Source organism: Etheostoma cragini, chromosome 15 (assembly GCF_013103735.1).
Source record: "Etheostoma cragini isolate CJK2018 chromosome 15, CSU_Ecrag_1.0, whole genome shotgun sequence".
NCBI lineage: Eukaryota > Metazoa > Chordata > Actinopteri > Perciformes > Percidae > Etheostoma > Etheostoma cragini.
In genome coordinates, this window is record NC_048421.1 from 8,434,585 (window position 1) to 8,451,817 (window position 17,233).

A 17,233-nucleotide genomic window follows, 5' to 3' on the forward strand; every position below is an offset into this window, starting at 1 on the left:
CCCCCCCCCCCCCCCCCCTCTCTCTCTCTCTCTCTCTCTCTCCGGAGTTCAGTACATGTTTTCATCACCTTATATGTCTGAGGCCAGTATGGTTAAACAAAAATATAGCTGTGTTTACATAGGAATATTAAATAGGAACATTGTGTTAGACACTACTACTGCCTTGGAATAACTTCTATTCATTTTAGTTAATGTTCTTTCTCATAGGGACAAGTATACAGCATGGACCAATGCCACATGCCACAGCATTTACAGTCTTAGCTTGTTTAAAGTAGACAAATCTCAACAAAGCTCAAGGAAATACACACAAAAGAGCACAAAGTACATACAATGATTTGAAAGGATTTTTAAACATAAAACTTCATTCACACGACTGATTCTTCTTCGAAAGATGTTTAAACCTAAAAAAATCACTCGATAAAAAGTTAAAGTGGATTTCCTCTTAACTTAAGAAATCTGAACCAAAAAAAGAGCTATTTTGAATGTTTGTCACGGGTGCACCAAAAATGAAATAAGCACTTCCTCTTCAAGCCAGCCGGAGAGAACGTTTTCCTATATATACCCATGCAGTGTGTTAAATGGCATATTGCAATGTATTACTAAAAAAACTTGACTTGCAAACAAACCAGAAAAATGTGTTTGAGTGCAGAAAGATTATCTAAAGGCCAGAAAATGTGTATCGCTCATGCATTAACTGTAAAGAAGTTACCCAACAACTGTACTTTGCGATGAAGAAAACCAGCTCATGCATGGCAGTATGAACTAAATAGATTTCTCTGTGTGTAGCTATGTATTATATCTAAAGGCTGCCATTCAGTGATTTTGTAGCAGTTTTCTTTCACCATGACAATATCCAAATTATTCTTCCATGTCACTTTCACTTATTCCGCTCACTGTTTGCCTGTTGATCTACGTCTGCAGTTGTTACAGCTGCATTGCATCCCTTTGCAGATGCGTTGTCATCACGGCTAAGGGAAGGACATGAGTTTAGGAGACAAGGAACAAAACCACAGTCTTGTATCCTTGCTCCTAATGATCAACCAGTGCCCCGGAGGCTCTCAAATGGTCTTTAAAGGAATCTATATCAGAGTCAGGCAAGGGCTCTAATTACCTGACTTGGATAAGACCTACTGATGTACTCAAATGTTAATAGGCCATACACATGAAACCTGTCCAATTATCATATTCATTACAGACAGAGCAGCATAACGGTGTAAAAATATGTGAACACTCAACCTTTTGGTTGAGAGGTGAAGACAAATAAAGACGTTTAAGTACTTGTGTGTTTTTGTGTGTGTGTGTCTGTGGTTTTTTCCTTCTGCAGAGTATGATCTGATAACCACTGACATGTTTTCTCTCTAGAGACCTTTTATTTCACACCCGGCACCTCCCCTTAACACTTCCCTGATAGTGCCTATTGATTGCTTAGTGCCTGCAATGAGAAGCCACAACAGACTCACATATGGTTTATTGTTTGTTTGTTTGACTGACTGCAGCCAAGTGACAGTGTATCTGCTGTTTTCACAATGTCAAGAACACTGCTGTGTCTTGATCAGAATTTTTTTATTTTATTTGAAATAAATTGATTTATGTATTGCAAATAAACCTTAAAATAACATTCATTAAGTGGCAAAGTAGCAGTCAGGAAATTTCCAGATTTCTAAAGTAACCAACACAGATATCTAATTATTTTGGACTGTTCCCCACCTCCTCTGCTGGATGTCATGATAGTGCGTGCGTTTTTGCAGTCTCCAGGCCTCCCTCTCCTGGGAGGTGGAGTCATAGCTGTAGTAGTGCAGCAGGAAGGGCCACACCTCGCCACGAATGGATGGGTCGATACCACCGAAGAAGATGGCCTGGCGGAGAGTGGTAAGTGAGAAAACACAGTGAGCACAAAAGGGCAAACAGGGACGCAGTGAGGGATCACTTCTAATATGAGAACATATTAAACGATATGCAAACTAGATGTGCAGACACCCTGCATTCAACCAGTATCTTTCTGAACTACAGCAGATGGGTTATTTCATGAGTGTTGCAAAACGCTGCAAAACCGAAACCCTTACACTATCTGCCATGTCCAGCAAAAACAGTGTTCTTCTGTTCACACATTTACGTGTTTACAGAGGAAATGTTCTTGGTCACAGTCTAACTGCCACTGAGTCATTTGAGTAATATGGTAAACCTTCACTTGAGTCAATCCCAAGGACTCAAATGATTCACAGGGAGACAATGGCCAAGACCAACCCTCCAATTATTTACAGATGAGAGCTGCTGATTCAAAGTGAAAGTTATACACTGTGGGCTTTACCTTCAAAATGACTTTTAGTAACCAAGAAAAAAATTGCATAAAAATGTGAAGCTTGACTGTGTGGATAGTAGCAAGTGAGGCCTTGCAAAATAATCACACAAGATCATAAAAAACATGCACACCCACAGACAAACCTTGCGTAGCTTATACTCCTCCTCCACCTGCCCATTGTGGTTGAGGTGACGTAGCCAGGTAGAAACATCCAGCCGGCGATACAGCTTCTCCTCTGGGTGGGTCTCAGCCGACAACAGGATAGGCCTCTGGATGGAAAACTGCATGCAGGATTTCTCATCTGACACCTGACAAAAAGAGAGTCAATGAGCAAAAAATGTGTGGGCACAGAACCAAAATTTAAGTAGAAAACTGGGGCAAGAAAGGCTGAAAATGTCCTTGGTTTCTCACTAAAACGAGATGCCAAACAAGACTTTGTAATTGTACCCCAACCTGGTCTTTAAGTTGAGTTTCCCTGCAGCACTTCCACTGTTGGAAGACCTCAGCCAGCTTGTCCAGACCGGCATGATGGAAGTGTAGGATCTTATATTGGCTCTCTCGGCTGGCAATCACCAGCTGCCCACTGGTAGAAGCCTCATCACTGCATGATAAATATTTGAAATACTGTAATAATATTTATTATTTAACGTACCCAAAACAGATTTTCAAATAATGCTCATAAAAACAAAACCTACAACAAAATATAAGGGCAATGCACAGCAACGTAACGTGATGACCCCCTTTATGACTTCCCTGTGAGTTTTGCACTCCCCACTGACCTGAAGAAGAGTCTCAGTGACCTCATGTGACCCAGGTCCACCCTGAAAACGCCACACAACTGCTCCAGAACCAGCACCTTCTGCTGTTCCTCCCAACGCATGCACTGCAGCTGGCCGCCGCTCTCGAAGGGGGCGTGGCTGTCCAGGCTGGAGGCGGAGCTTGCCGAGTGGGTCATGGACTCCTCGCACAGTTCCCTGGTAAAATATTAAATAAATTAACTGAGTTTTGTGAATGCATTTTTGGCACTTGCTTGAGGGAACTGAGTGATGTTTTCTATGAAATTAAAGAAAGGAGACTTAAAAACATAGACAAATCTGTCTTTTGCTTCGCCTCAAATTCAGAAACGGAGACATTCTTCTCTATGGAACATTAATAATAAATGCAATGTAGACAGCAACCAGCAGTGTTTAGCCCAGAGACAATTGTGCAAACATATAGTTCAGTTCTGCCCTGTTGTTTTCTTTGTATAGTTCCACCAAGAGGCTGAGAATGGGAGGAATGTATAGAGGCTTCAGAGGACACACACGCGGAAATCTGTACACACACAATCCCACTGTCTGCTGTCCAATTTCCCCTGTCATTCCCCCATGGCCAGCATGTTGTTCCCGGCACTGAAACATGAGCCGAGGGTTCCTGGAGGAGACATATACACTACACATTCACATACAGAGAAACCCAAAAAAACAGACAAAGCTGTGCAAGTGGCAACACAAATCTGCATCCTGCAAAAAACACACACACACACACACACACACACACACACACACACACACACACACACACACACACACACACACACACACACACACACACACACACACACACACACACACACACACACACACACACACACACACACACACACAGCTAATGACCATGATGCACTGTCAAACACGTCTAGAGACATGTTAATGGTGAGAAACAGACCAACATAGAAATGTATTAACCCTCTGACATTTGAGCAGTGGATATCTACATGAGTTATCTGTTACTACTGACTTTAAAACACACTAGTAATTTATTTAAATACTTAAAACCGAAATTTATTATGAAAAATTAAAAATGATTAAAATTATATATAATATAAAAACAATGCTACAATAACTGTTTATCTCATTTGTATGGATTAATGTGTGAATTTAAAGGTATCCTTTTGTAAGAAATTACAATTTTTCATTCAGAAAACTATATTTTATTTACAACCCATTTACAGGTGAACACAAGTGGCATGTTGGTGCACTGAAAAGATAAGGGAGGCCGGCCCAGTTCAATCTATTACAATCATGTCTGGCTAATCATTTCCCCGTAAGCAGATGGGAAAATAACAAGGCTGATCAATCCAAGCTGCACAGTTTCCTATGCTATCTGGTTATTTACTGCTCTTTGTCTCATGTATCACAGCACAAACCAGACTGTGGAATACAAGCAGACTGGGAGAGAGGCACAGACAGCTTTGTTAGGAGAGTCAAGCAATCTAAAATATATTTTAAAGAACTACTGCACTTGTTTTTTCATATCTCTGATGACCGCCATGCTCGGGGTGTTAACAGAGTCCATTTACAGCAGACATGTATGTGTGTATAAATATAGTTTTGCAGATTTCTCCGTGCATAAATTCAAGTGCAAAAACCATGGGAAATGGGGGGAGAAACCACATGATTCTTGGCATTATAACATTGATCTTCCGCTGTGCTGCATTCAAGCGGAAACTCAACGAGTGATTATCAATGTCTGTCAGTGTCAACAGCCTGATTATGGCCATGTACTACAGGCAGCAGATGCAGGCTGCAGGCAAGCCATAAACTGTACATAGAGTACATTATGTTAACAAGCTGTTTTGATGGAGTCGGGGTGCTGCAACCGACACGTCCCACCAGGCCAGGGTGATATCAAATCTGCCTCGAGGCCCTTCATAACACCTCGCTCAACATACACAAGGCTTTACCCTGGGGGAAGGTGCTGGCAGGTCACCCTGAGAACCAGAAACAAGTGCAACAGGCCTCCCGGGACTCCCAGGCCCTTCAGCTAATCCCTGGAGAGATGAGGGAGGGCTTGGGTGAAGGGGGTAGTGTGGGCTCTCTGCAGTGCACACACTGGAAAGTTGTAAGTATAGTTGGGAGTTCAGAGAAAAATATTTGGTGTTTGCTGTCTTATTTATGAATCATTTGGTATTCTAATAATCCCAGAAACAAAACAGCACACATAAGTAAGACGTTCTAAGTACTAGATAAATGTGATGGGGTCTGAGATTAGCACAGTGCCTATAAAAAAGTATTTAAGTTGAATTTTTTCCCAACATTGATTCCAGCTACCTACAATCAGTTCAAGCTCATTGACTAAACACAGGTAATCTCCATTCAACTAATGTGGTATCTGTCAAGCATTTAGATCTACTTTCTGTTTTTAACTTTGAAATTAAAAGGTCTTTTTCTGGGGTTGCCTGGGTATCTCACCTGGTGGATCGTGTGCCCTATGTACAGAAGCTCAGTCCGTAGTACAGCAGCTGTGGATTCAACTCTGACCTCCGGCCCTTTGCTCCAAGTCATTCCTCCTCTCTCCCCTTTCACATCTTCAGCTGCCCTATATAATAAAGGCCTAAAGTGCCAAACATCCATTTAAAAATAATTAAAAGTTTCTGTTGATCAGTGTGAAAAAGCCACATTAAAATCTAATATAATTCAATGTTGTAAAATATTACAAGCAAACGTCCAACAGGGGTCCAATAAATAAAAAAGGAGAAAAACCTTTTCCGATACATGGATGTATTTTTAATTATTTCTTGAGGTCTTCTCTGCTCTTAATATGATTTTAAAAATAATAATAATAAAACTGTGGTTGTTGCTTTCTTTTAAGGCATCATAAGCCACACATATCACAAAGCACTTATTTGAGATATGAGAGGTAAAAATCTGCAAGTAAAGGCTCAAGAAGGCTCATATTGACAGTCAACAACTACTGTTAAACTTTAAAGGGAACTCATTGAGAAGCTTGACAGAGATTGCTGTGGATTTCTCTCCCACCACTCTCCTCTTCCCCCCCCCCTTTTCATCCGCTCTCGCTCTCCCATACTCGGCTCTTTCTCTTTGAATGATTCCAAGTGACATGTTTCCAGTTCCTGGCCCCTTAACAGTGTCAATTAAAGCAAGAGAGAGAGAAAGAGAGATTGAGTGGGTTCCAGGGTTTTGGCTGCAGCTCTACTCTCTTCAGTCCTCTAATCCGGAGAGCTGACATTCAGCCCAGCACAACAACCCCGGGAGCACTGGGAATCAAAGGGCTTCACACAGACTTTAGGGAAGGGGAGGGGGAAAGATATTTGAGAGGTGGGCAACACCAAAAGAAACAATATGGAAAAAACAGAGAGAGTGAGAAAGTGGAAAGGATGCAAAATGAAGAGTGGAAGGAAAGGTGAGATAGGGGATAGAGGGGAATCCAATACAAAGGGGAAAAAAGGCAAAGGAGAGGACGGATACGAGTGCCAGAGACCTGAAGAGAGTCGCTAACAGCGAGTAAAGCACAGAGGAATGGAGGAAGAGAAGGACAGAGTAAAGGTTAGAAGCTGTGAAGCAGAGAGCGCTGCCAAGTCACACACTGACTGCACTTACAGCAAGCTGGGGTTTGACAGTGGTTAAAAAGGCCTAAACACACACTCTCTCACTCTCCTTGACACACACTGACACAGGCTCACACATTCTGGGCAACATGTCAGGCCAAATAGCTGCGTGAGGAAACAACCACAGAGGGAATCATAAAGTCGAACGGTCCTGAGCTCCGAACAGCAACACAATCACTGTCCAGATGGCTCGCTTGATTAGAGAACAGTCTCTGGAAGCACTGAGGTTTTGGGTTTGTAGGATTTGGGGACTTATTTTGGGCCATCTGTGACATTATAAAAAATTCAGAATGGACCCATCTTGACCATTTCATGCCTTCTACTTGAAGTCATCTACCTGCTTTCACTCCCAAGGCACATTCAGCTATAATGTAGTGCGCCACCTTGTGGCCTCAGAGTGTAAAGTATCCCTCATGCAATCAATTCTTTTCTTTTTGGCTCCACCTTGTGGTAGGAAATGGAAACTGAAAAGACATTTATACTAAATGTAACTTGTAACAAATAACCATTTGAGTTACAATGCCACAGATTTCAGACATTTTGTGTCTGAAAGTGTGGACGCAACTGTCCTCAGAGTCATGTAGATAAGTGATTTGAGCAGCAAAAATTCACATTGAAATCAAATATAAGATAGATAGCGAGATAGATTGATAGATAGATAGAAAGATACTTTATTGATCCCATGGGGATACTTTTAAGAAACATATAAACTGAGAAATGTGTATTTGAGTACATTAATAATATAATTGTAGGAAGTGCAGCCATAGCACACACAGACAGCTCACTCACTTGAAAACACACAACCTTACATTCTTTTACAGCATACATAGATTTAGGGATTATGAAATAAATATAAATCCTCTCTTTGCCAAAAATAACACAAAACCTTTTTTGATATTTGGTCTGTAAAATATGTCCAACAAATCACAACATCAGTGCAGTCTTCACTAGAGCCTACTACTCTTTAGCTTTGCTCTGAGGCCGTGCCCTCTGGGTAATTGGGTTTGTGATTAAGCAACCTGGGGGGAGGTTACATAGGAACTTACATGCAGTGACTATTTTGTAGGCTGATTCCATGTTTTTCACCCAGTATATTTAAATTATATTGCTTTTAGACCAACATAAGCAACTACAGTATGCATTCGTGAATATAATACCTTAACAAGAGGCTTTTGAATGTCAGATTTAAATCTTGCTGAGTGAGCTATTTAATTGACAATTCTCTGACCTTTACATACTGGTTTGAAAAGAGAAGACTGGGAGGAACTCATAAAGAAAACACAAAATGGCATAATTTTATCAGATGTATCTTAAAGTGAAAATGTAATTCATCTAATCACCTGTAGATCAACAATACAGGCCTTGAGATTAATTTAAAGAAAACTCCCTCAAATCATTCTGCTCTTAGGCTATACATAAAACATACAAAATTAAAAATAAATCCTTTTCCTTTTAATAATCTGAATGCAACTCATTTACATAACTGCTCTTGCAAATATGATTCACTCACTTTCAACACACAATTAGGCCCTATTCAGTTGAACAGGAATCAGATGTTTTTATTTATTTTAGAGACAATGGCCAACATTAAACCACATGCAACTACTTAATGCAACAAATGCTTTTGTATTCAACTAAACTCTGCTCTGCTCTTGAAGGTGCTCCTTACTGTAGCAGCAAACACAATTAAACCCCAAAGGCTATGCAGACCAGAACTCAACAGAACAAGATCACCGGTCAAGGTAAGAAGATGCCATCATAAAGTACAGGACTAGAACAGCTGACATAATTCCTTTAGAGCTCCACCAGAATTAAAGCGGTACTTGAGATATTGTGATAGAAATTATAATATGAGAAAGAACGGAAAAATTGCTCTGGCAAAGAGGAATAGCAGTCACAAATATAGTATGCTATATAGTAAGCACCTTAACGATTTGGTTACCAGGGTACCCAAAACATCCCAATATTTAAAAATATGTGGGACAGTAGTGGAGGTATAAGTCAGGTGGACAAGGGACCATAATATGAATGACAAAATAATGGATAAACTTAACTCTGTTATGTAAAAATTACAACACAGATCATGACCGAAGCCCATTTCAACCCTCCCACTGACCTGCTTTCGCTGTCCAGGAAGACAGAGCCGCTGCTTTCACAGAGCGCCTCGCTGACGGGTGACAGGCAGAACGGGGAGGAGAAAGTGTCCGAGTCTGAACCCATGGTACTGTCCCGACTCACTTCGTCCGACAGCTCACAGGAGCCTTCGTCTCCCTCCTCCCCCGCTGAGGGCAGCTGCTGCTGCTGTGAGGAGGGATCCGCCCCTGCATCTTCGACCAGACTGTGGCTCTCTGCCAAGGTGCTGCTGGTAACGTTCCTCTCCTCATCCTCAACTTCCTCCTGGGCCGCTGGGTGACGGGTGTGGGGTCTGGAGGGGAAGGTTGGGTTCAAACACAATCATTGTCATGTATAATACTAATATAGGGCTGCCAAATAAAAAAAATAAAATAATATCGAATACCTTAAAAGCTTTATTGCATAACTTTTTGATATTAATGAACGTCACATTCAAGCAATTGCCAAATTAGTTGCTACAAAGCTAATTAAGACTAAGACAGTCACGGACGGCTTGTGTCATGGGGACGAGCCATCAGTTTGATGTATCATTGATTATCATTATAATAACATATAGAAACACTGTTTCTGTGCATCCAAGACATTTAAAACACTTTGAAGATACACATTTTAAGAAATGACTTTCCTACCGTCGGCCTCGGCGGCGTGCGTTTCTGCGTACAGGGGAACTCTCCGGCGTGACGTAACGTAATGCCTCCTCTTCCTGCCTCTGGATGCGGGAGTTGGGCACCCAGGTCAGAATCAGGGTGGTGCCCAAACTGTCATCCTTCTCCGTGTGCACACACAGGTAGCCTGAAGGGGGCAACATAAACCACAGTTAAATTAGGATTCATAATGTTAAAATGGGGAACACATGAGGAACTGACAAAACCTTGTATTGATAGCAGGCAGCTGAAACCCAAAGAAACACAAAAGCTGAGAAGAGATAAACACACAAAGAGATGACGACACACCCTGAGAAACACACACACACACACACACACACACACAACTCTGCTGATGCCATTTGCTAGTTGAAATGGATTAGTAAATCTGCATATAAAAAATGATGATGCCACTGGTGATGTATTGTATCATTGTCACTGCACTAGGAATTTCAAATTCAGAACATATGACGATTTCCCAGGTTACTTCTTTCGTCTTATTACAATTTCTTTCCGACACTATGGTACTTTTCTCACATGTATGTGGTAATATTTCACTTACAGTACAAATACACCAACATACCATCAAATGTACCTCTTTTCACAACTGTCAGTACATCTACACTACACTGACAATTAAATTCACAATACGGTCATAAAAAGTATATTAATAACTGTGGACAGGACCTTCTTCTCTATTGTTAAATACTTTTTACCAACACTATGCCTTTTGTCCATATCTGACATAATAAACATTTGCCTTATATACTGAATGTATGTTTGTTGTTATTTGCCTGATATAGTCCAATGAGAAAAAACTATTACTACTAGTGTTGGTAACTTACCATAGTGCTAAAACCATAAGGGCCACAAAGGACCACTGCAATGATTACAGTGTGTACAATACAGTAGTGTGGATGAGGCTTGTGACTACATTACTGCTGACCAATGTCAGGCTTGGAGTCGACATTCAAGATGATTTTTTTCCAAGGCCAAATTCTTGCAGGTTAGTGTAGTGTGTACTACAGAAAACTTCTACAGTAAACACATTTTTTCCAGTTCTGTTGTGGCAATACGGTAAAGGTTTGTTGCATCGATGATTGGGGAAGAAATCCTCATTGATCACACATCTGATTATGGGATAGGAATTATGGAAATAGTTTGTTGTTGAATTTGAGGGGTACACCGTTACAACAGTTACCTTTTCACCTACTGTAACGTAAAAACAGTGAAGCAAACAGGTCATCTTTAGTACTTCAAAGAGTCATTTTAAAACATGTATCTTACAGTGTTTGGTCTTGGACTGAGTGATTGTTACAATAAATTTACTGAAAGAATTGCACTACGATAGATTTAGGTGACTTAACAAATGTCCTCGTTGTATTTCACCAGAAACTTAGTGTTTGGAACATTGGTCTTGTATTGAAAGATGTTTACGAGCCAAAGGACTAACAAGTATGATCAGTTAGGTGTCTTGTACTTAGAGTTTTGAAACACTGCACCATACTATTGATAATAGTACCATAGTGATTAAAACACTGTAATAACTATGTTTACAGTCTAGTACGGATGTGATGTTATTTAATCTGCTATAGATGGATGGTAAAGAAAGAACAAGAAAGGGAAAAAGGAAAAGAAACTACTACTACTATACAGAGCCAAAAAGCTACTTTTAACATCAGTCCAGCCTTACCTGGGTGGTGCTCTGCCAGGCCGGGCAGGGGCTCTGAGGGGTGCACACAAACATTGTTTTTGGAAAAGATGATCTCGCCATCCAGGCCCGGACGTAACGATGAGCTCCCTGCCCCGGGGTTAAAGGTCAGGAGGTCGGAGGCCTTGGAGGAGGCACGCCGCAGGAGCCGACCCAGAGACATCTCCTCAGACAACGGGACACTGGGCCCATCCTCTGAATATTTGGGAGTAGAAAAGGGAGGCACAAGAGGGGAGGTCAGTCCATGATGGTAATAGCATGGGAGTGTCAAAGACCAGGTAAAGCCAAGGGCGGACATAAGAAAAGGAAACATGACAGCTACATATTTTAAAAAGGACAGTGACACAGCTTAGCACTATAGGACTGCACACATCCTCACCTACACTTCACCTCATCTGTCACAGGTGTCCCTGTATTTACTGCAGTGTCCTCTCTGCTGCGCTCAACCCCACAATCCCCTTACCCGTTCATGCTTGTTCAGCATTTCCCTGTGCCTCATTTTCTTTGCCAACGCCTCTACTTACTAACACAAACCCATTCACAGGATCTGGGGATAGTACTGTAGTGTGTACCCAAACGGGAGCCACCTTCTGCAAACACCACACACACAGACACACACACACACACACACACAATCCGTGCGAAATTCTTAGCAGTTATCAGTAACAAACACATGGCCTGAACTGGGATCAGCGCGTCCAACCACCTGTGTTTAACCCGTCTGCTTCAAAGAGAGATATTTGTGTGATGTGACAAACATCCAGTCGAGCAAAAAGAAACTTTAGGTTTCAGCACAGTGTGTTGCTGAGGGGTTTGTTCTTTGAAAAGACGTGAAGGGAATCAGACTTTTCAGACACATAGAACAATTAAAATGCAAATAAAGCCAAACTTTAAAAAAAGAAAAGAAATGTTGCTCGATCAGCTCACATAGAACTCATTGATTCATTTTCTTTCTCTTTGCTTTGACATGTGTGTCTGTATCCTTAGACCCACTTCATATATGTAACCTTGTTTTCTTGTTGGCAGAACACAGACATGTACTCCCCACTCAAACTCAGGAATGTTTCCTCCTTTTTCCTCAGAGGGCTTGTTTACCTCTGCTTGATTAAGCAGGCACCCAACTTCCTGATGCCAGGCCCCAGAGAGGAACAAAAAACAGGCATGACATCGAGGAGTCTTACTGTAGGCCATCTTTTGGATTACATTTATGTTTGGGTGTTAGTGTTTTACCATTTGCGCAGTACCTCTTGCACATATAAATAATCTCTGTTTTCCACTAAGTTTTATAATTTTTTTATTTCATCCATCCATCTTCATCCACTTATCTGGTATGAAGCAGCAGCTCCAGCAGGGGACCCCAAAATTCCCTTTTCCCGAGACACATTAACCAACTCCGACTGGGGGATCCCGAGGTGTTCCCAGGCCAGGTTGGAGATTTAATTCCTCCACCTAGTCTTGGGTCTTCCACGAGGCCTCGCCCCAGCTGGACGTGCCTGGAACACCTCCCTAGGGAGGCGCCCAGAAGGCATCCTTCCCAGATGCCTGAACCACCTCCACTGGCACCTTTCGACACAAAGGAGCAGCGGCTACAAAACAGATGTACAAAAACATGGAGGTCTGGGACGATGCCTAGGGAGTGGCAGACCGGGGTGGTGGTTCCCCTCTTCAAAAAGGGGGACCAGAAGGTGTGTGCCAATTACAAAGGTATCACACTTCTCAGCCTCCCTGGTAAAGTCTACTCAAAGGTGCTGGAAAGGACGGTTCGGCCGATAGTCGAACCTCGGGTTGAAGAGGAACAATGCGGATTCCGTGGATCTGGAGAAGGCGTATGACCGGGTCCCCCGGGAGACACTGTGGGAGATGTTGCGGGAGTATGGGGGGAGGGGGTCCCTTCTCAGGGCCATCCGATCTCTGTATGACCAAAACGAGAGCTGTGTCCAGGTTCTTGGCAGTAAGTCAGACTCGTTTTTTTAATTCAATTACAGGTTAATCAAAATGAGTCAATAGTCAAAAAGTCTGAGTGCCCAAAGAAATTGTTTTGACTTGTCCATAATTCAAACATGCTCAATTCAAGATGATACAACCAAACCTAAAATATTGTAAGAAACTGAAACCAGCAAATGTTGGGCATTTTTACTTGACAAATGACTAAAACAATTAATCTATCAAAATCCAAAAAAAACAAAAATTAAACAAATGTCAGACTCTCAAACAATCATTTTGTCTCTACAATATTCGCAAGTGATTTATGATGTAGAGAGAGAACAGAGAGAGAACTCATTTTATAAGCTTTTTGCCTTTTTTTGAAAACAGAAGTCTGCAATTATAATACTCTCAAAACAAAAAGGACAAAGTATTTGTTTGCCAAGTTAAAATTCCTCTATCCCCGAGCCACGACATTACACTACCAGTACTGAATAAGCTGCTGCTACTGGGCTATTTGCATGATAACTGCTTCAAACAGCACTACATTAATCCTCTTGTAAATAAACCAGAAGGGCTTAACGCAGACTACTACTCTGACTCTGGATGCCTGCGAGACAAACTCCCAAAGTATGCTACCTGAACATAATCACAGGCTGACAGGCAATCTTAAACATGACACCCAGCTGTTTCCAAAAGCCTCATAACAGCGATAACATAATTCACTGCTGTGCTACTCCAGTGGTTATTTTGGTCTGTATGTGATTACAGGACCACTCAGGTCAGTTTGATAGTGCTCGTTCAGTTTAGTCCTCTCATTTCTCTCTTCACCTCTTATGCTGTCAACACGTCAGTGTGTTCCCACTTGGCCTCTCATCTCTGACCTTTCACTGTTTTATCAAATGAGTCACATCCTTAACTGTAGTCTAGTCTGACTCTGAGGTGCAGAATACTTGTTTTTACAGTGTTTTACAAACTTTTAACAGATTGCCTGCTGAAAAAAACTTTTGATAAGAACTTGGCTTTCAGCTTCTCACCTCTGGGCAACATTAATTAAGTTGTCATGCTGGCATTTGAATAAAGGAGCAGAGAAGCACTTTACATCTACGCTGTATACTGACGTGCCTGGGGCAACTGAAAGGAGACCAGGATCATAGAAGCCTGAAAAACAAGGTTCTGTGGACTCTGCAATGGCTGGGTAAGTTATGAGGAAACTTTATGGGAGTGTGGGAAGCATACAAAACATATTTTACTTTCAGGAAAAGTCTTATAATTAAGCTTCATGTCATAAAGTAATATACTGTGCTGAACAGGGGGTATACTTAAAAAAAGCAGCCATTAAACATAACCCCTGCAACCGCATGCTGGTATTAAGCATAGACTAATTATATACAGTCTACGGTCTTAAGTGACTCAATTGCAATTTTAAAAGAAAAGGAAACAAATGTGATTAATTACTTACTTCTGTTCTGGGAAAAGTTTTAAATTGTGCTTAGATGTGTTGCCTTAAATTCTTCTACAATCCTAAAACTTACTAGAGCCTAATTAGTGAATAAACTGGGCTGATATATATGTCAATATAAGCTTATCTCTTATAGTGATATCATTATATTAGTCAACTGATAAGCAACAAAACACTGCAGCACAGTAACGGCAAAGATCCTTTAAGTAGTTTAAAAACTGGAACGCCATAAATTAAATTGTCTACAAGAGCACCGACTAGTTTTTTTTTTAACCATGAATGTTGTGCGCAATATACGGACATAACTGAAGTGATCCTTCGACCAAGTGTTTGCTTATGGTGTTCATGTAAAAAAAGAAAGACTATCAGCCAAGAGAAGTTTTAAGACTCTCCATTATAAATTTCTGCATCCACCTAGAATAACATTTATGTTGTTCTAGAATGCATTTCACTAAAACACTTTACAAAACATTGCAATTTAATGCAAAAAACACAGAAACTGCAGCCCTACAGAAGGACCAAAAATGGGATCACCTCATGGATGGAACATTTTTCACATAGGTTTTATTTATGATGTAGGCTACTGGGGTTTACCTTTTACTGAGTAGTCAGTAGGCTACTGTGAATTCAGGTTAAAGTCGTTAGCCCCATACAGTGGCTAAACTACCAAAATAAAAGGCTGGTTGAATGTGGCCTCTCCCTGTCCTGACTGTGGCAGGACGAGATAAAAAAGCCTCAGTACAGTAACAGGCTGTGTACCAGAGGCGTGCCATGATGTCGGGGGCTCCATCAGCATCCGCCTGACAGAAGGAGAGGGGAAGATGGGACAAAGCTTGTACCACCCCAGAAATATTTACACACAGGCCCCACACTTATATACATGTTTTTGGCCCGAGCAGCTATCTGTACCATTTTGAGCATAAATATTTCAGCCGCCTACCGTTAGACCATGGGTGAAATCCTTTGCTAGTTACATTTCACGGTGTCCGCGTTTACAGGTAACTTTGAAGTTTGTTTAAGCTAACAGCAGCAAGAACACAAGTGTTACATTATTTTCTCGTACCGGGAAAATGTATTAATTTTGGCTGTTGTTATACACCTGTTCCAAAAGGATAAATAAGTGAATAGCAGAAACGGAGCCAAGCGGCTGAGCTCTCACCTTCGGTCCCGCCGCAGAAGTCTACAGCCCATGTCGGACATCCATCTCACCGAGCAACCGGGGCTCGAACGGCATGTACCAACGTCGTATCACCGCCTTTTTTCCTGGATTTAGCTCAGCTGTTAGTCAGGAGTGTAGTCATGTTTGTAGCCCTGTGTTTTCCGACAGTGACACCACACGTTTGACTGCTGCTCTTTCCACAGCAAATATAACACTTCCGGTTAACTTTCAAAATAAAACCTCCCTGTTGGCGAATACGGTGCTGGCCCTTTGAGACAATGTATGACACTTTAATTTATGAACTAAATCGGTCTAACTTCCTATGATTACTTGGCCATGTGTGCCTAACTTGACTTAACAGCTCCAGACGGATATGCTCCAGACCAATCCCCCAAATTCTGCCGCTTTCGTACGTCAAAGCCTTTTCCTTATCACACAAACCACTGATTTTAGATTTCAGATTTAAAAAACACGGAGGGACATCAGGGCATGTCCTAAGTCATCAGCTAACCCGGAATATCTTAAAAAGCTGACCCTTGTTTCATCACGAGTGACGTTTTAAAGGTCACTGGCAGAAGCTTGAATGCAGTTGGTGCATCATCAGGACCAGAGGTGGAGTCAGAGCATCTCCTTGCACAGCTGCTGAGGCACCTGTTCGTTTAATTTTAGAAAATTAATAATTACGCTCCTTGTTAAATTTATAATACACCATTTACAACCTACAACCTTCAAATTGAGTTGTTTTTAATTTATTGTAAAGTTGGCTTGGAGATAAATAATCAAACACATTTTCCTATTAACATTACAATAAATAATTTATATATTCAATATACCCTGTACAATGATGTTAGTACATGCAAACGCTATTTAGCTTCCTCAACTAAAAAACATGTGATGAAACTGTTGTTAATATTGCAGCAGTGTTCTTCATACAAACAAATATTACATTTTGTATTATGTTGATAAAAGGTAATGACATAAGCTGGTATAATGGATCTGATCTTAGAGACAGGAGCAGAATTATTGTAAACAATAAGCAAATAGCTGTAGCATAATGAACCTTGTAGTCAGCACTGAAATGCAATGCTGCAAACAAATGTATCTTTTTTTCACATTTTTTATTAATAATGCACTTCAGTAACAACAATATATAAACATGATTTTAAAAAATACAAAGAGGTTTAGAAAGTATAGACATTTAAATTGTCTTGCTTCAGTGTGGCAGTTAGCAGCAAAAATGACCTTGTAGGAAAACCTGATCAAGATGATTACTTTTTTGGTTTCATATTTTTATAAAACTGCTGCTTACAAAGTAGTAATTTCCAGTTTTGACAAAGGCAGAGCAAGCAGAGGGTGCATCTCAAACTCTAATAAAATTAAATAGAAGAGAGAGTTCTCTGCGCTTCTGAAAACCACAACAATCCGGTACATCCAGGGCAGGACAAAAAAGTATAGAGTAAAAAAGAATCACCGCTGCAGCACAGATGTCTTCTTGATTTATATATTTTTTTA

At 41.0% G+C, this 17,233-nt stretch overlaps 1 protein-coding gene across 2 annotated transcripts in view; it reads right to left on the reverse strand.

Moving 5' to 3' along the window:
* tbc1d16 (TBC1 domain family, member 16) overlaps positions 1-16,032 on the reverse strand; it is a 22,141-nt gene extending 6,109 nt beyond the window's left edge. Inside the window, exons 1-8 of one of the 2 annotated variants that reach the window (XM_034894731.1) lie at positions 15,722-16,032; positions 11,160-11,372; positions 9,452-9,614; positions 8,806-9,114; positions 3,079-3,273; positions 2,753-2,900; positions 2,443-2,607; positions 1,708-1,856 (exon numbers count right to left, since the gene is read on the reverse strand). In XM_034894731.1, the coding sequence (XP_034750622.1) occupies positions 1,708-1,856; positions 2,443-2,607; positions 2,753-2,900; positions 3,079-3,273; positions 8,806-9,114; positions 9,452-9,614; positions 11,160-11,340 (1,310 nt within the window). In that variant the 5' untranslated portion in view covers positions 11,341-11,372; positions 15,722-16,032. Of the gene's footprint in view, positions 1-1,707; positions 1,857-2,442; positions 2,608-2,752; positions 2,901-3,078; positions 3,274-8,805; positions 9,115-9,451; positions 9,615-11,159; positions 11,373-11,556; positions 11,732-15,721 lie in introns of those variants that run through there. The other variant, XM_034894732.1, reaches the window with a different exon arrangement.
* Positions 16,033-17,233: the final 1,201 nt, after the last annotated feature.